The sequence below is a fragment of the Cheilinus undulatus genome, linkage group 9 (genome assembly GCF_018320785.1).
Source record: "Cheilinus undulatus linkage group 9, ASM1832078v1, whole genome shotgun sequence".
NCBI lineage: Eukaryota > Metazoa > Chordata > Actinopteri > Labriformes > Labridae > Cheilinus > Cheilinus undulatus.
This window is the reverse complement of record NC_054873.1, coordinates 20,515,111-20,537,896: the sequence shown is the minus strand read 5'-3', so window position 1 is coordinate 20,537,896 and position 22,786 is coordinate 20,515,111. Positions and strand designations below refer to the sequence as shown.

The 22,786-nt window shown below is 36.9% G+C and overlaps 2 protein-coding genes across 9 annotated transcripts in view; one reads left to right on the top strand and one right to left on the bottom strand.

Moving 5' to 3' along the window:
* The first annotated feature begins 919 nt into the window (after window positions 1-919).
* Window positions 920-17,272, top strand: zgc:101540 (hsFATP2a_ACSVL_like domain-containing protein). The gene is given in 10 exon segments (XM_041796406.1): window positions 920-1,460; window positions 6,465-6,703; window positions 6,980-7,163; window positions 7,257-7,381; window positions 7,473-7,667; window positions 9,245-9,335; window positions 9,554-9,752; window positions 9,857-9,954; window positions 12,352-12,482; window positions 15,187-17,272. Coding segments are annotated over 10 exon segments (1,917 nt in total). The 5' UTR covers window positions 920-982; the 3' UTR covers window positions 15,364-17,272.
* A 2,847-nt stretch (window positions 17,273-20,119) lies between these two features.
* Window positions 20,120-22,786, bottom strand: part of tjp1b (tight junction protein 1b) — a 49,080-nt gene continuing 46,413 nt past the window's right edge. For all 8 annotated transcript variants that reach the window (XM_041794948.1, XM_041794952.1, XM_041794954.1 and 5 more), the window contains one exon: window positions 20,120-21,853. In XM_041794948.1, the coding sequence (XP_041650882.1) occupies window positions 21,759-21,853 (95 nt within the window). In that variant the 3' untranslated portion in view covers window positions 20,120-21,758. The remainder of the gene's footprint in view (window positions 21,854-22,786) is intronic.

Genomic DNA, 22,786 nt, shown 5'->3' with positions numbered 1-22,786 from the left:
TGGACCAGTCGACAAATACAGTTCAGTGGGAGGACTTCACGCCCACTACTTTCTCAGATTGCGGGGTTTTCCTCGGGGTTGCCACTTGCAGTTTCTGTATTTGTCTGACTATGTCATGGAATAGCGGAGAGAAAACCACATACAGTTGCGTGTCCCGACCTCTGGGCGTCGCTGTTGCGCTTTGTCAGGAAAGACTCATCACTTCTCAAGTTTAAAAGTTTGTCTAAGTTTTTTGTCTACTTGTTCAACAAATAAAAATGAATCAATCCACAATTCAGGTGGCCTGTGTCAGATTTTTTTATCTATTTATCACACAACTATTTTACTTTTCAAATGCTGAATCCTCACAAAAGTCTGACTTATTTAATTTATCAATGAGTTACAACACAACAAATTTGTTTGTTTGGAAGGAAGGGTCCTCTCAGAGTCACTGTGATTGGCTGGTTATGATTGAGCTATCCTTGATTGGCTGTTTGATTCACTCCTGATCAGTTAAAAAGACAGGCATTCATAATCACATGTTTTAAAGGGACATAATATCAGTGAAATGCAATTTCTAAGTTTTATTATTTTAACTATTTTATGGCAAAAATGTAACAAAGCCTACTTTAATCAGTGGAGACAGACAAACAATGTCCCGCTGTAAATTTCAGCAATGGGAACATTAATTAACATAAAAATAATTGGTTCTTTTATTTTGTATTTTGGCCCATCACCTCTGACAGTTACATGAATATGTATGAGGAGGAAATGATCGTGAAATCAGCTTGGAGGAGAAGAGGAAACACCCGATCTGGCAACTCGAAAACATTCCGGGAATGAAGGAGGGGTGCTCGGCTCTGAGCACCGCCCCGGTCCGAGTGGGTGAACTTTGTCACAAATCACACTGAGCTGCTTTATTTCTCCTCCTCTGCTGGTCGCAGGCACACTGGGAGTCAGGCAAACAGACAGAAACACAGACAGATGAAGTAAACTCTGCAAAATGTACATCTGGTTCACCGTGTTAGCCGGACTGGCTATCCTGTCCTTAGCCTTCCTCAAGTCAGTTTCCCCTTACTTTGTCGAGGACTGGGTCTACATCCTGAGGAGCCTCAAACTCGGAGTCAGACTTGTTAAATATAAAAAAGTCAAGCCTTTCTACAGCATCGTGGACTGCTTCTTGGATGCAGTGAAGAGACATCCCAATAAGGTGTTTTTGCTGTTTGAGGGCCGCGAGTATTCCTATGGAGAGGTGGATAAACAGAGCAACAAGGTGGCCAGAGCCCTGCAGGCTGAAGCGGGGCTGAGGGAGGGGGACACGGTAGCTCTGTTCCTCGCCAACGAGCCCAGTTATGTGTGGACTTGGCTGGGTTTGGCCAAGCTTGGCTGTCCAACAGCTCTGCTCAATTTTAACATACGGTCCAAGTCCCTGCTGCACTGTTTCTCCTGCTGCGGGGCCAAAGTCATCATCGTGTCTCCAGGTAAGACTAAGAGGGGAAAGACATGATGTAAACAGCAGGGGCGTGAGATAGGAGAGTGGGGGTCTTTTGGACTCCTCCACCATTTCTACAGCATGCCTGTTGATCACATTAGTTTAAAGTTTATTTGCCTCTTACAGGTTTAAATCAGACAAACTGCAGCAATAATCTCCAGAACAACAGCAGTTTCCAAAGGCTTCTACAGATTTCAGTAGAAATCTTTCTCTCTGTATTCACTTTGCATAATAATGTGCATAATTTTATTCAAATATTTTTCCACGTCAGTTTCTTTTAATAGCCTATACATTTTCCTCACACCAGATCTACTATTTAAACGCAACAGACCTTTTAAATATGTCTTTTTTTATTTTATTAATGATGATTTTTATGTATTTTGAATTATAAATAGGAGGGTAAAGCACAATTAAAATGGAAATATAATCGAATAATTCAGGTTTAGTAAGATTAACCATCAAGGGTGGAAATTACAAAGTAATTTATAAAAGACAGGACACTATACTTTATGGTATGAAATAATATCACTTAATACAGTGAGACATGATACCAGACGATTCTACAATGAATATTAATGGCCCCTTAAAGATTGATTATTGGTCTGTAAGACGCCCATATAAACCAGACAGCTATTAGGGGATGGAAAAGCAGGAGAACACATGTTACGATACGGCACAATATGATACAATTGTAACGACATGATACGTTACGATATGTTACAATATGCTAGATTAAATACAATGTGACATGATATACACTACCATACTAAACGGCATGATACAATATGAGACGATAACATATGACAGCATACGATACATTATGATCTGATATGATAGAATGTAAAATGATATGAAATGATTCAGTACATGATACGAAATGTAATGATACGACAGGATAAATTATGATACAATACAGAACGACACTGTACAATACATTATACTTTACAATGCAATATGATGTGATACTACACATTATAAAATGATATGATATATTTCAATAGTATAACATGCAGTAAAATATGCTACAATATGAAATGATATGATACTTTATGGTAGTTAATATGATATGATACATTATGATATGATACAATACATGATAAGAAACATGATTTTGTATGTACAGTATGATAAGTTATGTGATATAACACAATAAATGGCACCATATATTATAATACGATACATATGTATATGATCTGTGTTATGATCCATGATAGGATACATGTTACATGAAGTCATACATACAAGAGGAGATGGTATGTTGCCCATGACAAATCAGGTAGTAGTGATATCAGGTAGAGGAGATCTGGTTCTATCTTATAAACCGTCAGGGACTGGAATAGCAGATGAGCCCAAGATACGATACACTACAATTCAGTATAATATTAAATGAATCGATATACAATACATGGCAAAGGATAACAACAATAATATTATGATACATCGATTCCAACATTGTGAGACAATAAAATAATAACACATGGTGATATTTGATTAACTGAAGAATGCCAAATGCCCCTCAGAGACAAAGCTCTGAATGAAAGTACTCAGTCCCTCCATATCACACTTCATCTCTAAACTTCTTTTCACCATTGTCTGATGTTATCTCAGTGTCAACATCTTGTTCTTTGACCGATTAACTTTGTTCATGTAACCCTTCTCAGTGTCATAATCTCTTCTATGAGGAGTCACGAAGTGATGACGCTATGACTCAAATCTGTTTAATGCATCATACTTTTCTGTTGAAACATATATTTGGGGTCAGAACCACTGTGTTTATGTCCAACACATGCTAATACTTTTACACAGCTACCCTTACTTTAGATAAATAAATCAAAAAGAAACTCGAAGCCTGACAGCTCTAGTATATGGTCATACAGTTGTTTCCTTTTTTTGACATACTTGTGTTCAATAAAGACATGTCCACTCTTTATTTTTGTGTATTAGCTGTGTTGTTGTGTCTGTCTCTGTTTAATGAGATTAAAAGAAACAGAAAAACAAATTAGGGATTAAATTCCCTTTATGCATCCGCATTCTTGGCCTTTAAAGCTGAATGTGATTGTGATTATAAGGTTCTTTCAGGTTTCTAGGTTTTGCAGCTTAATGTGGTGAAAAATACTGACCTGAGATTTTTCTGACCTTTAGTTTGATGTTGCTCTGTCCCTCACTGCACCTGCAATACTTTTAGCCAAACTTAGAGGTATACAGCTAAACCTTTATAGTTTGAATGTTTGAGGGTCTGATTAGGTCTCAGTTTTTTCATTCCATCACATTTGCTTGTAAAGGTACACTTCTCTTTTAGATGAAGGCTCTGTGGACTTTCTTTTACCATACAGAAGGTTTGATAAGAATCTGATGTGATGCTATCAGAGCCAAAATGAAGCTGTGCTCCTCTCTAATCTGTGTGGGTTTTTATCATGCCCTACTGGTACAGACCAGAAGATTTTAACTCACTTCAGAAGTGTAAACAATTTTATATGGTGTTCTTTGGAAAACAGAGGTGCTTTAACAAGTTACTTGTCCTTAATTGAACATTTTTCAAAAATTTCTGAAGAACATGTCAGACTTTTGCCACAAATGTTTGGAAAATTTTGTCAAAATGTTTGAAAAAATTTTCAAACTTAGATCAGAATTTTTCTAAAACTTTAATCATTAATTTTTAGTTTGCATTTTCAAACTTGCAGGTATTCAATTACCCATGATGTCACTCTCTTGGCCATCTTGGGTTATCTAACCTCTGTAGTGGAGGATTAAATTACAGATAAGAATTAAGTAGTTCCAGGCAATGCTTTTAACCAACGTCCACATTAGAATTCAGCTTCTATACTCCAAGGACAGACTCCTCTGATCAGGACAGTTCTTCAGAATGACTGCTAATGTTGACTCTGTATTACATCGGTGCTGCTTGTTAAACCAGGAGATAAGAGAGACAGAGCTAATCAGCCTTTTTCTGTGACTTTTACCCCATTTACCAACTGTCACTGTTAATGATTACTTTGTTTCAGTCTGTGCTTGAAGTGAGATGCATGGACACAATGTACAGGAAAAAAGCTCAAATACATCTTAACTGAATCGTCTTTAAAGCTTCATTTTTACCGAGGGAAACAATATTTAGGTTTAGATTTAAAATGTGCTCAAACACAAGACAACACAAGGCAAGAAAGCAAAAAAAAAGGCTTGATTATTGTGAAAAACACCCAAAAATGCAGTTAGCAAACTGAATTGGTTAAATGAGATGTACTAATCAAAATAAAAGCTGTGTCCCAAATCACAACCCATTCCCTGTGTAGTGAACTAAGTGGATACAGGTTTAGTAGTGCTGTCTGAGCTCTGAGGGAGCATTGCTTTACTACATAGCGCACCTATTGGGATGCATGATTATCGGCATGGTATCTGCAGATCCAACAGATCTACATCAGCTGAAGTCATTTTCTCTGTTCATTTTTATTCCTTCAGTCTTAAAGTGTTGTTGACGGACTAAAGTTTTAGGTCTGAACTACAGTTATATATCGGTATGGATATCTGCACAGTCTCTTAATGCTTTACTGTAGCTCAGATACTGTGAGAAAGCTCACAGTGGTAAAATGCCTCGCCTCATGTGCACGATTGCACTGATTAATGTAAACTATCATAAATCATCTTATCTACCTCATGTTAATCTGCCCACATCATTGCATATTTTATACTTTGATTATGTCTAGTCAGCAGTCTTTCACCCTTTGCACATCTTGCAACCATACTATCATTGCACAAGTTTTATGCATTTCCTATATTTCCTTCACACTGAAATGTTTACAATTTTATTATTCAAGCATATTTTTTTGAAAATAAATTTCTGCACAATGAGTTATCTGCAAAATCCTACAGTTATTTATTATTGATCCTTGTGTTGCTGCTTTTTCATAGTGATATGCTGTTTTTCATTTTGCTATTGAAATGATGCTGTCGTCGGCAGCTGAACTTTGTTTCAGTATTTTAGTTATTAGTTATTCTTTAAGCATGCCAGTGTGTGCTCTACTGTATATATTCCACTGTACATGGCTCACTGTGCAGGGAAGAAGGAGCTGGGAATGATTAAGTGTATATTTGGCCACAACCGTAGATGTCCTTTTCAAGACACTTAGCTGTTTTTTATACATTAAAGGGAATTCATGTGTTATTTTTGCTTTTTATCTCTTGAAATAAGACATTTTTGTGGACATACCTGGAGGATGTTGCTCATTGTAAGTGTATTGAGTTATTTTGACAAGAAATCTGACTAATAGTTAAAGTTCTTGTATAAAGTTAAATAAAGTTTTTGTATAATACACTTTGTACATTTGAGTATTGAGGTTGTTTAAACTAGCGTTGTGTAGCTGAGAGTAGAGAATATTTCACTGAGTAGAAAAGAGGAAATAAAAGTTTGCCAGGAGCTGTATGATGACGTCTTAAAGTTACCTCAGGCATTAAACCAGTTTTGATCAATGTGCAGTGTAAATGACATCTGAGTTCACTTCAGGTTCCGTTCACTCTTAAACTTTACTTCTGAGAAATACATACGTTTGGGTGTACCATGTGCCTTTCAGTTATTTTGACAAGAAATCTGACTAATAGTTAAAGTTCTTGTATAAAGTTAAATAAAGTTTTTGTATAATACACTTTGTACATTTGAGTATTGAGGTTGTTTAAACTAGCGTTGTGTAGCTGAGAGTAGAGAATATTTCACTGAGTAGAAAAGAGGAAATAAAAGTTTGCCAGGAGCTGTATGATGACGTCTTAAAGTTACCTCAGGCATTAAACCAGTTTTGATCAATGTGCAGTGTAAATGACATCTGAGTTCACTTCAGGTTCCGTTCACTCTTAAACTTTACTTCTGAGAAATACATACGTTTGGGTGTACCATGTGCCTTTCCTGTGCTGTAACATGATATAGCCCCGCATGTGCTGCATTGTGCAACAGTGCTCTCTGACATGCCTCCATGTGCATAGCTGAGTGCTTCTCTCTGTATGTTTACAGAGCTGCAGGATGCTGTGGAGGAAGTTTTACCGACACTGAGAGAGCAGGAGATCCGCGTGTTCATGCTGTCTGAGTCCTGCAGCATCGAAGGCATCAATGCTTTGTCTGAAAAGATCTCCCAGGCCTCGGATCAGGAACAACAGGTATACCTGGAAAATCCTCTGACACACTGACAGCAGTGATTACACGCCCTCACCGACAGCCACAAAAATAAATCTTATTATTATGTTAATACAGCAGTTGTTTTAACATTATGACGAGGGTTGTTTTTTTCTAAAGATATATATTTAGGCTCTCTATGCAGGAAAAGAGCCACAGGCTGCACTTTAATCCAGACTGCCCATGCACATGGGGTGTGACCACATGGCCATCTGTGCCCTGATGAGAGATTTATAGTAAACATGTCTGATATGACACTCAGAGCTCATGAACAAGGAGCAGAGAAGTTGATCATTTTTCAGTAGTGAGTTTTTCTTTAAAAATGTTATATTTTCTAAGTGTGCCTACTAAAGGAGTGGTCATTGTGTTTAACTTCATAAGGTTTACCTAAAGCAGCCTTTGTCACCCATGAGAGAGTTTGGGCTGCCTCCTTCCTGCAGGCAGCATGTGGAGTCACACCAGACGACATCTTCTACATCAACCTACCTCTCTATCACAGTGCAGGCTTCCTCATCGGGATGGTTGGAGGCATTGAGAGAGGTAATGAATCTCTTAATAAAAATCAAACATTTACAACCCAGTTAGAGTTCAACGTGTAAGATAAATGTTCTGTGAATCAATGCTTGTCTGCAGGTATGACCATTGTTCTGAGGAGAAAGTTCTCAGCCTCTCAGTTTTGGGATGACTGCAGGAAGTATAATGTGACTGTGATGCAGTACATCGGGGAGACGTTACGCTACCTCTGCAACACTCCCAAGGTAAAAGGTCATTGGACCATCGTCAATGAGAAGAATAGATAACTGTTTTAGTGAAGGTTGTTGGGCTGATTGTGTCACTGACTCTTTGCAGAAAGACAACGACAAAGACCACAAAGTCAGGATTGGCATTGGAAATGGAGTCCGCACAGATATTTGGTCAGAGTTTCTGAATCGCTTTGGGGACATCAAAATCAAAGAGCTGTACGCTGCCACAGAGGGAAACATCGGCTTCATCAACTACACGTCCAAGATCGGTGCAGTGGGAAGAGTCAATTTCCTCCATAAGGTGATAGGAGCAAATATCAGTCCAGCTCTGATGCAGCTGCTGTAATTGATGCATTTAGATGATACTGTAAATGAGGGCTCAGGTGATTATTTTAATCAAAATTAATCTCCCCTTAATATCTTATTTGAAATTTCATCTTTTCGCATTTAAACTGGTTTTGTTTTATTTGGATTTTTTTTACAGTCTTTAACTAAGAGTAATCGACTTCCTGTTTAGATATAGCCCTGCTTTATTTTTAAAGATAATGAAGAACTTTGGGTAGATCAAAGAAAAGGGAACTTTTTATGAAATGAAAAGGAAATAAGGGAACGGTAGAAAGGAAAATGTTTCATAACATAAGGTGCAGATAACTCGTGATTTGTCCACTGAGCTGTGTGTGGTTTTTTAAAGTAAAATTAGACATTCAGGAGCAGTAGTGGACTTATTTTACCTCACTGTGGCTGCATGGAGACAGTGCAATTTCTTAACCAAAATAACAATAAAGCCTGTGATTAAAATAATATAAATGCACTTACAATAGACCTTAACTAATGTTGATTAACATGTTTATGCTGACAGCCCTATTTTAAATGGATAATCCTTGCTTCTTGAGGATGGATCATTGTGATTTCTTTCATCCTCTGACTTTTCCACATTTTGTTTTATATTTTTTAGAAAAATTTCCTATCAACTTTCAGAAAGATGATCTTGTAATTCTGAACCAGCACGTAATTTGGTGATCATTTATTGCAGTGGTTCCCTAAACATTTCCTAAACTCTTATTTAAGTTGTCCCTAATTAGCTTCTAATTTTATAGTAATAAGAGGTAATTATCGAGTCATTTCTCAAGAATAAGGTAGCAATAACCTTGTAGTAAGTTGTAATTCTTTAACCCTTTCTGTGCCATGTCTTTTGAGAGGGTGTGCTGTAGCTACATGTTTATAATTTTATTGATTACTCCAGAAAATACCGTTTTAACCCTTTATGACCTGTCATGTACACACTTGTAGTTGACGGGTAATGTACAACAGGTGTCCTGACCAAGCATGCGCTAGCCCGTAAATTGCCCTTGAATTCTTAAATCAAACCACAAGCGGGTCACTGACTGTGGGAAATTGATTGTATCCTTGAGAACTCCTAACCCCTTAACCCTATCCTTGACCCTTATCCTAACCCCTAACCCTAATCCAAACCCTTAAAATTACTTGAAAATTATTCAGGAAGGACTGATTTTAATTTAATGCCAAAATAAAGTAATTACCAGGGAATTATAAAGCAGCTTATATAGAATTTCTTCATTTATTTCTTAGAAATTATTTGGTAAAATACCACCTTATCATCAGAGAATTGCCACAATATTATGAGGAGTTACTTGATGATTAATACATTATTATTAGGTAAATAGTTCCTTAATATTACTGGGTTATTACTGTGTAAAATAGCAGCTTGTCACAAGGTAATTACCACCTTTTTCTTAATAAATTACCAGATGATTACACATACTACTATAAGATTACTTGGCCATGGTCCAATAAAATAAAATGCTACTGCAATTTTTAAAATTTGTAATATGTTAACTATTTTCATTTTCGTTGTAGTTTTTCTTCCCCTTCACTTTGATCAAGTTTGACATCGAGAAGGAGGAACCTGTGAGGAACTCAAAGGGTCTGTGCATCGAGGCAGCCAGAGGTGAGACAGTATTACAGGCAGAAACATACCAGTATAGGGGAGTGAAGTGTACATTATTACTGTTTCTCTCATTTTTATTGCTATCACAATTTATGTGCTTTCAATATATCTCATGTAAAACCTAGAAAGGCAAACATGATGCTTCATGAACTGTCTTTTGCTGCTGTAAATAAAAAAGGTCTCTTAAAGACGTCACCTCTACTGTTTCTTTTTCTCAGGTGAGGTGGGACTTTTGGTGGGAAAGGTGACTCATAGGTCTCCGTTTGTTGGTTACGCTGGAAACAAGCAGCAGACTGAGAAAAAGAGGCTTCGGGACGTGTTGAAGAAAGGCGATTTGTACTTCAACTCCGGAGATTTACTACGGTTTGATCATGACAACTTTGTGTATTTTCAGGATCGCGTTGGAGACACTTTCAGGCAAGTTGAGACTCGTTTTGTATCGATCTTTCAGTTTTTTTGTAATTTGTGTCTAAAAGTTTGTGTAGATATCTTAAGTTATAAAGGATGATGTTTGTTTACAGGTGGAAAGGAGAAAACGTGGCCACGTCAGAGGTTGCAGATATTCTCACAATGGCTCATTGTATTCTGGAGGCAAATGTGTATGGAGTTAAAGTTGAAGGTAAAGACACTGATTTCAGAAATAATCCTGCTCAGATCTTACACCTGTTTAACAGATTTTGTGGTGTTAAAAAGATTAGGATGAACACAGATACTGCCAGCTGTTTTTTATTTTTTAGATTGTTTTTTTTTTCAGCTTTTTGCCTTTATTATGACAGGATAGCTGAAGCGAGAGACATGAAATATGAGGAGAGGGAATGGGGGAAGACATGCACCAAGCAGTGTAGAGACTGGTAATCAATCCAGTGACTGGTGCATCAAGGACAATAGCCTCTGTTCATTGGCACACATTCTACTGACTGAGCTAAACCAGCACCCTGCCAACTGTTCTTTAATGATACTTTTTAAAAAATCATGAAATCTCAAATTCTGACAGAAAAACACCAAGGCTGGCTACACATTACTTGATTTAAACCCATTTTTAGGGCAAATTAGCATCTCCCTTCCTATGACAAGGCAGTGTGATCCTGTCTGAGGCTTGTTGCAATAAAGTATTTGTGGAAATAATCCTCAGAAATAAAAAAATAGTTTGATTTTTAGATTTACAGGTTGGGCTGCCTCAAACACAATACCCATACTAGCTAATGAGAGTTAACAAACCAGATAGTATCACCAACCAGATATTTTCTGTTAGAATCAGTTGAGATCTGAAAATCATCTAGTGCAGTGTCCATCAACTACAATTCTCAAGGGCAAGCTTTTTCTTGACAGATGCTGTGTAGTCTGGATTATCAACTAAAAATATAAATGAATATGTCTGTCCTATTGGCATATTTTTTGTTTAAATATTTAATTAGTAATCTAAATATATGTTATCTATAGCCCTTAACAATATGATAAGTCCATAACAACAGTACTGCGGCCAGCATCAAGGGGGCGGGTGAGATATTTTAGCTCCAAAATTCTGTGCTGACGTTGCCCATCCCTGAGTTTGATGTGACATGATTGGTGCAAACACTCTCAAAGATCCCAAAGCAGAAAGATGACACAAAAATGCAGAGTTAATCAAGAATAGACTGACAGACGTGTTTATTCTTTTACACTGATAAGATGATAAGAAAAACTGGTAACATGCATTTAAACACTACTGGTGCATCAAAAAAAAAAAAAAAACAGAAAATCATTAAAAAAACAAGCTAATAACAGCAAAAAAACAACAACAACAAACAAACAAACAACAACAACAAAAAAATCAATTTTTTCAGGATGTTCAATTTTTTTGAGATGCAACTGTAGATAAAAACAGCATGTGACACAATGAAACAAAAAGCCTGACAATAATACCCCATTCTAATGTAGACAAGATAATACATAAGTGAGGTTTCAGTCATGAGAGCGGAGGGTTTTCTTCAGCTTTACCAATCCAAGGCTACGACTTTTCAGTACACAACCAGCTCAGCAAGCAAAGCTTTTTTAAAAGCTGTAGCTCGTCCTCCTGGTGGAATATTCACTAATAATGGCTGACAGGTGTATTTCTATAAGACTCATTAAACATTTAGTCATTTCTGATAAAATATCTGAATTTAATAATCTTCTGGGGACTGGAGGCAAGGCTAGGGAGGGGCTGGCTATGGTCCTCATGTTGCCAGTTGATGATCATTGGTCCAGTGTGTAGTCAGCCTAAGACAACATATCAAACATTGAAACTTAGAAATGTCATTGTTTTTGAAAACTACACGTCCACTTTGAATTTGGTACTTGCAACATGCTTCAAAAAAGGTTGGACGGTGTCAATGAAGGACTGAAAAAGTTTTAAAATGCTAAAAAAAAGAAAATCCTCATTTAATATGGATAACTTAGTACATGTAAGTAACAGAAAGGGTAGAAAAAGAACAACTTAGAGAAGATGAGTATCTAAAATGAGTAGCTGACATACTTTTAGCAAAAATGGTTAAACGTTGAACTTTCAGAGTCACAGAAACTGGTCTGATCAGCGTGTTAGTTACACCATTTAGTTTTAAAACGAGGTGATTCTCCAGAGGGGTACAGGTGCCCCATCCCAACTTTTTTGAGACATGTTTTTTGGTGTCAAATCTTAAATTAGCATATGATTTCCCATAAATACTGTGATTTCCATGGCTCAACATTTGAAATTCTGTGTATATACCTTCAGGTCGACAACTGGTTGTCCTTCTGTCTGTCTGGGCCGTTTTTGTGAATGCAACATCTTGGTGACACTTTTAGGGATTTTCTTCAGACTTTGCACAGAGTTACACCCTAATTTAAGGATGAATTGATTTTGGTGGTGATCGGTCAAAGGTCATCAGGCAATTATCCAGCAATTGTTTACCTCGCAGAAGCATCCAACCACCAGGCTGTAGTTCTAGGTGTTAACATTTTACCCAGCATCTCAAACTCACTGACTTTATGATTGCATTTTTATTGAATGTCTTCTTAGGCCATGAGGGCCGCATTGGTATGGCAGCTGTCACTTTAAAAGAAGAAGAAGATTTTGACTGTTTGGACGCCTACAAGCAGGTCGTCACCTACCTCCCAGCCTATGCAAGACCTCGATTCATCAGGATCCAGGTGAGAAAAAAACTCCGCAATTCTATCTTACATAAAACCCCTGCAGCCTTCATGCTCTTGTAATTTATTCTCAAAAGTGTCTGTTTAAATAACGAATCTGTTTCAGCTCAGTTCAGTTTCTAAAGTCAGCTAGCTAACTGGTTAACATTTTTCCTTGTTTTATTTTTGTATTAAATAACTGCACAGCTAAACATGAGCAGCATGTTTCTGAGGAGGAAGCATCTTCATTCAGTTTATCATAGAGAATGAAAAGTTTCTTTATTCCACTTGTGCAGTTATGCAACAATTCTTTAGACAACACTAACCTTACAATGTACTATTTCAGTAGAGGCAGTGGAATTATCCCTGAAGCAAACAAGAAAATATGTCAAACCCTGCAGGGCTCCAATGTCCAAATTATGTATCGCACCAAAGTAATGATGCTTGTAGAACTATGAGGAGCAGCAGCACTCAAAATATCACTACATGGGTAAAAATAGACCATTTGGACATTGGAGTCTTGTAATGTCTGAGACACTTCTTGTATTCTTCATGTTAATCTTTTCCACCCAGCCCCTTCCCACCTTGGCCAAATATGTCGGGGCGTCTGAATCTACAGAAACATTCCCTGAATCATCCATAATACTGTTTCTAGGCTTTCCTTAGGATCAGCCTTTCAGAAGAAGTTTGCATTTCCCAATAACTCTGTAGATTTTGAGGCCCTGCCTCTTTAAAAATGTAGCACCCAGGTGCTAGGTTGTAAATGTATGTCCAAGACCAAGCTTCTGGAGTCCTTGAGTCCCAGGGAAGAGGCAAACTGAAATTAACGGACAAATCCTCCAAAAATGACTGTTAAATGTAAACCCGCTCAACATTTTCTGTTCAGGTACCCTTGTGGGTAAATTTAAATTACAATGAACTTATCCATCTCCCCCCTAAGTTAATTATTTTTGTTTGTTTCATTCACCAAGCTGTGGCTTGTTTTTGTCGAATTGATAAGTCGGTACAGCAGAATCTGAGATCATCTATGGTTACTTCAGACACTAGTAGGAAGTTAAAATCTTAGTCCTAGATTTTGCCTCAGAGACAACCCATGGGCTGCTCTACCATCCTGGTGGAGTTTATTTGTGGTTTTAACCCTAAGAGGTCCACTGGCTATTTTGCCATTTTGTTAATACTTTTCCAATACCATGCTCATATTTGGTATCATTTTTTTGGCACTACCTCAGCTTTATGGAATGAAAACTTTTTTGTTAAAGTTTTACTTACCTCCAGAAAAACACAACCGCCCCAAAAAATGGATTTTCAAAAATTTTATTCAGAAATGTATATTGTTTTTTTTTAAAGAAAGTACAAAATTCTGAAAAAATTACCAGTGCCAGTCCTGTACAGTATGGTCACCTGTCCCCTATATGTAAGATTAATATTTATATCAAATTCAAACGATCATATTTCCTGTTTAACTTAGCCAATTGACATCAAACAAAAATGAAAAGAGAAACCACGCTCCACACTAAGTGATTGCAATGCAAAATGTGGCTTTGTTTACATGCGACAAGAACATGTGACAAAAATAAGTGAAATCACACCGGTGTGATTGTGGACCCTTAAGGATTAAACAGCATGTGAAATGCTCAGAAAATCCCCCTATTTTTCTGCATTTTTAGGTAAGTGATTAAAATAATGATCAGTAATAGTCAAAGATAATGACAGATCTATCTTGCTCGGCAGCCAAGGTCAAGCTTGACAGCATTTCTTTTGTCCCAGTCTTTTCACACCTGATAATACACCTGGAGACCGCTGATAGTTTTCGGGCCCTTGGGACATCAGTATTCTGGGCAAATTCTTAAATGCCACATCAACCCCTTACTCCGCCATAAAGGCGTGGACTTTATTTTTTCAACAGATTATTTTTCCATGCCCCTGGTAATATGCAAAGACATCCAAATCATGATGGGAGTTGTGTCGATCCTCCTTCCCGCTGATGGTGCCTCCAGGTGGCTTACTCGCCACATTTACGCCTTTTTTTAGGCTCAATTTTGGCCCAAACATGCCTGAAACAATACATGGTTGCATCTTAAGATCAGGGTTTTTAAATGAAGATTGATAAATATTGTTTTTTATTTTTAGTCATGGAGCAGGATTAAATCAGTCATCAGTAAGTATACAGAATTGATGACTGAGGAACATTTGTAAAATATTAAAGTAGTTGTATGACTTCTGGCAAGACAGAGCTCTGCGAAAAAGGATTAGGTTCATGTCCTCTGCAGTTCTTAGTTTTTGTTTTCAGAATTATGATTGAAAAGTACAGTGTGGGAGGGATTAAGTGATACAGGAGTGTCAGGAAGGACAAGACATAAAAAAGAATGACTTTACGCAAGATAAGATTTAATCAGGCCCTTTGTTGGCTAGTTCCTCAAGATCTGTCTGTATAGGTCTTCATTCTTCACACACGTGGTCTTTAGTTGAACAAGCTCTTGAAGCCAAACTTTCTGAATGTTACAGTTTAATTTGATAATGACTTATATGTACTGTACTGTATGTGTTCAGGCGTATTGGTTGTTGAAACTGTGGATAGCTGCCATTCTTGGTCACGTCTCCCTTAAAAAAAGAGATCTCTGACCTCAATGGGACTTACCTGGCTAACTAAAGGTTAAAATACCAAAAGCCGTTGTTGGACCAAAGTGTTTCTGATTTCTTTTTACAATCTGTGTTTTTTTATCAGCCGTGCCTGGAAATGACAGGGACGTTCAAGATGAAGAAAGTGAAGCTGGTTGAGGAGGGATTCAACCCAGCTCACATCAAAGATCCTCTATACTTTTTAGATCCTGAGAAAAAGACGTATGTCCCTATGACCGAGGAGATTTACGAAGCCATTGCTTCAAGAGAGATCAAACTGTAACAGAACTGAAAGCAGTCCTGCTTAACAAGAGGGATTGCTTGCTTTCAAAGTAGCAGCTCATTCATCAAACACATTTTTTTTAAATCTTCTTTTATTTCCTGATGATCACCAGCACCAGTAGGTAAGCATTGCCTATAAGGAGATTAGAAGTGTGCTCATATCATTCCTTAAATCCATTCCCTCTACAGCCACATGCCAGTGTGAACAAAAGTTTTTTTAATGAACATAAAATGAGGAGGACACTGATTTATACCCCTCAAGTCCCAGGGATATAAATTGCTGACCATACCTGAAAAAGTTTATTGAGTAGGAAAATAATGGAAGCCAAAGCCCAAAACAGAATTGTGCATTTCATAGTAAAACTTTTTTTCATTCTCTTTTCATATAATATTGAATTTCAGGCATTTCATTAAATAAAGAACAAAGTTTTTTTCATTAAATTTTCCAAAATTTACTGAGTGGACCATTTACTAAACTATCTTTTATATCTGAGAGAGAGAGAGAGATTCAGTCTTCTTTGAATACAGTTTCTAAATGTAGCAGTATTATTTTAAATGTGTAGTTACTCCAGGGAAAATTTAAACTCAAACACTTGATTTGTTAAAGACTAATCTTATTCTCAAACTTTTTGAAATGGTTTAATTTTATTGTGTAAATGTGACAATAAATTTTCTGGAGTTTGTTAAATATGTATCATTTTGTCATCTGCATAAAGTGACATTTTGTGTCTAATATTATGAAATGTCCGTCCTGTAGTTAATATTTAGTCTGATTTATTGAGGCCATGGACAACCTGCTATAGTTGAATTCTCCTAAAGAACATTTTTGTTGTCCGGCGATAACAAAATAACTTGATAGAAAGTCACCCAAATCTCATTTAGGTTTTGGGTAATGATATTGTCCATAAAACACATTAATTTTATGACCCTTTCTACTTCCCCTCTCCATTTATTCTTTTCAGTGTCTTACTAAATTCTCTATTCTTATGTTTAATATGATTCATTTTTATTTCAGTTGAAAATTAATCTAAAGCTTTTTACTCAAAATGCAGAAAATGGACTCAATTAAAGTTCCCTTGTCCAAAGATTTACAGAAGGGTCCAATTGAAATATTCAAGAACCTTTGCTTATGTTATTTACTCTGTGCATACAATTTAAAAACCTCTATAGAAGAAATATTTATTACAAAAAATAGCTGATGTACACTACAAAAAATTAGTGTATTTGACTAATTTCAAGCCAGAGAATGCTAATTACATTTTATACAAGCATTGGTCAAGAGATTTCAAGGTTTTATCATATTTCGTATTTCAGAAAAAAAAAAATATTATTTTCAGTTTCAATGACAAGTGAAGAGTGAATGTTTTTCAAGACAAAATCTTGACTTTTATTGAAGAACTATTATGACCTTAAACCCAAAGCTCAATGATACTTTTCACGGCAGGTTCCAGTCCCTTAAAAAAGCAAGTATGTGGCAGAAAGCAGTCAAGTAAACTGTATTAAATGATTCAAATGCAGCCTACTCCTGAATTTTTCATTAAAAACAAAGTGAAATTGTGTACAACCTTATTTGAAACACACTTAATGTTGGTAGCCCCTTTAAGACTTTTGTTGTCTGGTTCTAATCAGTCTTATTTAATTAAATTGATTTTCCTTCTTTCACTTTGAATCCTTTATGATTTTCAGAGATAAGCAAAAGTGATTACTAGCTATAAATAGAATCAAGACAGCTTTTTGTTTTAACATAAACTAATCTCAGGGACAGACTCACTGTGAACTATTAAATCATGTCTAAAGAGACCACTTTTTATTAACATGTGCTGTACATCTCTACAGGTTTTACAAAGGTTTGTCATAAAGCAGACAGTTACTGTCTGTTGTAGTTTCATAAATAAACTGGTTACTCCTGCTTTCTTTTATCACTCTCTCCTTTCTGTGTCATGAGAATTCTGTTTTTTATTCATAGCAGAAATGTGGTTTAACTTTTCTTCACTGCTCAGTACACGAGGTAAGATTTGAACATTCACTTCAAGTCAGATGTGGCTCATCAACTCTATCGTGTGATTCCTAACCTCAGAGTTGACTTTCACCTATTGAACACCTTCTTCCTAGTTTATCAGTGAACATTGCTCTGATGTTATATAAAGCAGCCACTCTTGACTTTATCTGCATTATCAGGTAATCTGAGTGGAGGGTCTGCAGGTTAGTCTGCCCTCAGTGTGCCCTGATATTTCCACAGAAACCTCCACACTTGTTCACATGTAGCAACATTTTAAAAACAGGAACTCTTTGACTCATCCCGGCTGAGTCACAGGAACTCTGTGACTCAGCTGGGATGAACAACTATCAGTGAACTCTGCCAGATTGACCAACGCAACCTTTGACATGAAGTGATTCTTGGACTTTATCATTTCACTGGTTCGTCACGTCACATAAGGAGGAAAAGAGTTAAAGTCAGGGGAATCAGAAGCAGAAGAGGATGTTTTGCTGCTGTCTAAAGCCAGGGGCCCGAGGGATAAGGGACAAATGATATCAATCAAAGGGAACGTTCAATAATATTAGCAGGGGTGAAAAGTAACTAACTACATGTACTCAAATTATGGTAGCTGTGTAGCTTTTGTGTAGCCTACTTGTAATTTTTCAGTAGCTTTTAAAATCAGTAATTTTACTTTTACTTTATTATATTTTATGGGAACTACTGTAGTTGAGAAAAATTTATAAAGTATAATGAGTAACAGTGGGATACATACAGTACTGACTGGAAACATCTTTATCTCCATCAGGGGGTTTTAGTAACCTTACAGGCCAGATAGACCTTTCCATATCTCCATATCTTGATGCAATGCAATGGATATAAAATGGCCTTTCACTTAAAATGAAGATGATAATCATGCTCCTCTACTGAAATATTAGGCAGACCATTATTGTGGCTTGTCACTGGTTCAGTCAAGTTCAACAGTAGTTGAAAAAACTCAACACAGGCAGTTGGGTATATTTTCATAATGTAGGATTACTTTTCTAATGGAAAAACACAAGACAAGATTGTATTTCTTTCAGACTGATTTCCTTGACAAAAGCTTTTTTTTGTAGACATTCCTTTTTTGCAGTGTATGCAAAAATGTGAATCTCTCTAAGTGTTTAACTCATTTTTAGTCAAAAAATCTCACCACAAGCCAGGTACTGTAGCTGGAGCAGATACCTTTACTTATACAAGCCACTCAGGTCGAGTTTTTGCAAACCTTAAAACAGTATGTTTATCTGGACTTTTTTTTTTTTTTTTTTTACTTTTGATGAGAAATACACTGCCAAATTATAAAATTTTTTGCAGTTTGAACTTTTCTGGTTTTGATGCCTTTCAACTATTGAAATTTATTTTCACTATTTGATGTACTCCTTTTATTTGTCAGAAGGTACCCTCCAAAATGACCTTTAAATTGAATCAATACTTGATTCAACACAAGCTGATCATAAGAACAGAGGACTGATAGCCATAAATTTGTATTCCATCTGTTGTTTTGTTGTTTCTCTTGTCCCGCTTTCTGCATCCCCCTCTTCTCTCTTCCTGCTTCTCCCCCTACCCCCCTTCTCCTTTTGAACCCCAGCGCAGCTTTGGCAGATGGCTGTCAACACGAGTCTGGTTCTGCTCGAGGTTCCTGCCATTTAGAGGAAAGCTTTTCCTCGCCAATGTAATGATGTTAAATATTGCTAGTGCTGAGCTCATAGTGATTTGAATTGGGTCTTTATAATAATACGTAAAAGAGTATGGTTTAGACCTGCCCTCTTTGTGAAATGTTAAGATAACTTTGGTTTGAATTGGGGCAGTACAAATGAAACTGATTGATTTATTAACCAACTGACACAATGGGTCAGTTTTTTCAGTAAGACAAAAAAACATGTCTGCAGTTGTTTAGAAAGAGGGGGTCTCTTCAGCTAGGACACCAGTAAAGATCTGATGAAGAAAAAGTATCACAGCCATTTCACAACATAAAATTGAGTGTATGGCATTAGTTCAGGCAGGCCAGAGTAAAGCGCTGCCATACTTGAGATCTGGTGAGCTCACACAGGCCCTCATCAGCTGAAGGCCAGCTGATTTCCTCTGAGCATATTAGCTAATCGCTCTCATGCTGCCATATTTAAGCTGCTCTTGCATCCCTCCTCCACCCCAGCTCTACCTTTATTCTGCTTCTGCCTTGATCATTGTCACTCTGTTGTCATCGATGCCTGCTCTGCTGAGTTTTTTGCTGCTTCTCCCCCTGCCTTAGGCTTTCCTTATCTGCAAAGCAAGAGCGGGAACGTGTGCTTTTCCTGCTTGATGCTTTCCACGTAAGCTTGTGAAAGAGCAAGGGGGGTCCCAGAACAGCCACAACATCAAACATAAATAAAGGCATAAGTGCTGATAAATAACTGCTAATGAAAAAAACTTAACCACAAATCATGCATGTCTTACAAAGTGGTTGTGATTGAAATGCAGTTGTAAGCAGATAAAGAATGCAGATCTTTAAATGAGGACACTGCCCTGATTTCACCTCAGTGTCTAGAGATAATCCGGCCAACAGCTCAGTTTTTACATGTGGGACTGATTGGGAAGCAGCTGTGGGAAGAAGAAAACGTAAATCAAGCATTACATACTGTTAATACAACCGCCAACTTCTTAACCAGACAACAAATTCTTTGGCAAAAAAAAACAGTCTGGGTGTGTCGATACACAAAACATCTGGAGGTTTCGATCAACACAACACACTGATGCAAGGAGCAGATACTTTAAAAATGAATTTATTTATTAATACAGTGGTATACTTAGAAATGTGTTGCAAAAGAAAAACCAACAAACAGTTGAACCGAAGAAAAATGAAAATAAATAAAAAGAATGTCAGCCACACGGGAAAGTAAACTAGTGTTGGGTTGAAGCAGTGTTATCATATCAAAAGAAAATAGTACTGATGTGCCATAATAAATTGTCTATTAGTACAAAAATACATTTCAGGGCACACAATACAGCATCCAGTATCACAAATAAAGGAAGGGCCCACTCTTCACAGCAGACCCCCTCAATTACATCTTTTAAAATTATTTAAACCAAGCACTTCTCTAGTTTGTAAATAAGAATAAAAAGTTTTCTGACCTTAAGTAAAAATGCCTTAAGTAGTGTGTGTATATGTTGGTAGAAAAGTCGGACTTATTACTGCTTATGTCAGTTCCAAGGCTCAGGGGTATAACCAGAATACAAACATAACCAATGTAACCGCTCTCTCTTTTTTAAACAAACATTTACTCTTTTATACAAAATAACAAAGATGTACAAAAGTTCATTTACAGAGAACCAAGGCCATATACTAGCAATATGTACAGCCAACATTTTAAACATCTTCTAGCTTTTTTTGTATTTCCTCAGACTTCATATGCATAGCAGTAAAAGAAAGCATACCTTTTCATCAGCCTCGATTATTCTCGTGTGCTAAATCCGAGTTTCATGAGAAAAATGCAGAGACAACTTTTTCATCCGTAGTAGTGATCGCTAGAACTGAAGGATATCCGATGTTTTAAAGTTTCACTGAAAAGTTAATATGCAGATAAGGCATCACTGCTTGCAGTGTACGATGGGATTTTCATGTGTTGAACTTAGTAGTAGCAGGCTTCTGGACCTGAGTCATAGCACATGCATAGATCTCTAGACAGCAGGAGTTTGTAAAATCAAGTCAGTATATTTATCTACGGTAAAACATTGCTACAAAAACTTCAGTTTTACAGAGAGAGCGCCGTTTGACCAAACAAGCGCCTTGTATTAATACTTAACCTTCATTTTTTTATTCTTCATCTCTTCCTTCATGAGCCCCAGGGAGTCCTTCATGAGTGAAACGCATGACCACACGACTCACAAAGTAAGGTTTTGCATATACCAACTTTACTGTTGTGAGTCTCACTTTTTACTTCTCTTTTTCTACAGTACGCAAAAATTCCCATTGCAATATTAAACAAGTTTTAAAATTCGCCTTTTTCCTCACACTGCTCTGACCTTTTACAAAATTAGCTTAAAAATGTCAAAATGAGTATTCAGTCTGTGGCACTGGTCATGCATTCCAACTTCAGTTCCTTTGTTTAAATAACTTGTTTTTAATCTTTATTTTTTGCAAGCCTTGAAAGCACCGAAAAAAAAAAAAAGTTAAAGAGAAAACAAAGAGTGCAGCCTTGGGGATGCTGGACTCCGACTCTCCTTGTGTGTGTGTTTGTTTTTTTTCTTTTTTCGTAGGTTTTTGGGCACAGTAAACAACGTGAGAGTATCGAGTTCATACTTCGAGCATCGTGCGCCCCTGCCCAGTTGGAGGGAGCTCCACAGGGGCGACAGAGGTCCTCTCCCCCAATGTATCACATTCAGTAACAGGCCAGCTGTTGCCCTCTTCAGAAGTGGTCAATGAGCACTGACACACAGTTTGCACCCACCAGGTAGTTTGGGTCTCCGGGGAGAGATTTGTTCTGCCAGGTTTTGGGATCACCTAGGGGAAAAAAAAGGGATGAGAGGATGCAGCTAATACTCAAGTCTCAGAAAGAAAAGTTCAACTACATTTATTAATCTAAAAAGCAGGAATTACTGTAAAACTTCAAATAAAAGCTCACCACAAATTTAAGGCCCACTCTCCAAGACAGTCTGGCTTCAGACTGTTCATTTCTGAGGGCTACTCTCACCAGCCGTTCATCTGAGATGTCACATATCTCTTAATGGAAATACACGTGAAAATGTTTGAAATAAAATTGAATTAAACCTCTGTTCAGCGTAAGGTAAAGATTAGGATACGAAAGATTTAAAGTTTAAAACCTGGCCTGTAAAACCTAATTACAAAATGTTTAATAAAGCTGAATAAATGCAGACAGTGTAGCTTATGTAGACCTGTTAGCTACGTAAGCTACATAGATAAAGGAGCTATGTAGTTAATGGAGCTAAAGCTAAGCTCTCAAGCAGCTATGCAAGATATGTATCTAAGTTAAATGCAGAGCTAAGTAAGCATTTGCTAAAGCTAACTTAGCTATAGATAACTAGCTACATAGCTAACCGAGCTACGTAGCTTACATAGCTAAAGTTAAGCTCATAAAGCAGCTATGTAAGATATGTAGCTATGTTAGCTTTAGCTACATTTCCTAAAGCTCACCTTGCTTAAGCTAACTTAGCTAAATCACCTAACCTTCATTAAGTAGATAGCATAGGTATGTTAGTTTTAGCTAAAGCTAATGAGGCTAAAGTGAGCCACTGTTAAATCTGTAATGTTTGCAATGTGGTTATTTCGTGAATGCAACTAAAAGACTTTTTTATAAATATATATATATATATATATATATATATATATATATATAAACTTACAACTGGAAATACATTGTACCGGCAAATTACAGCACTTCCTTGAGATATACAGTGTCTCAGATGAACAGTCTAT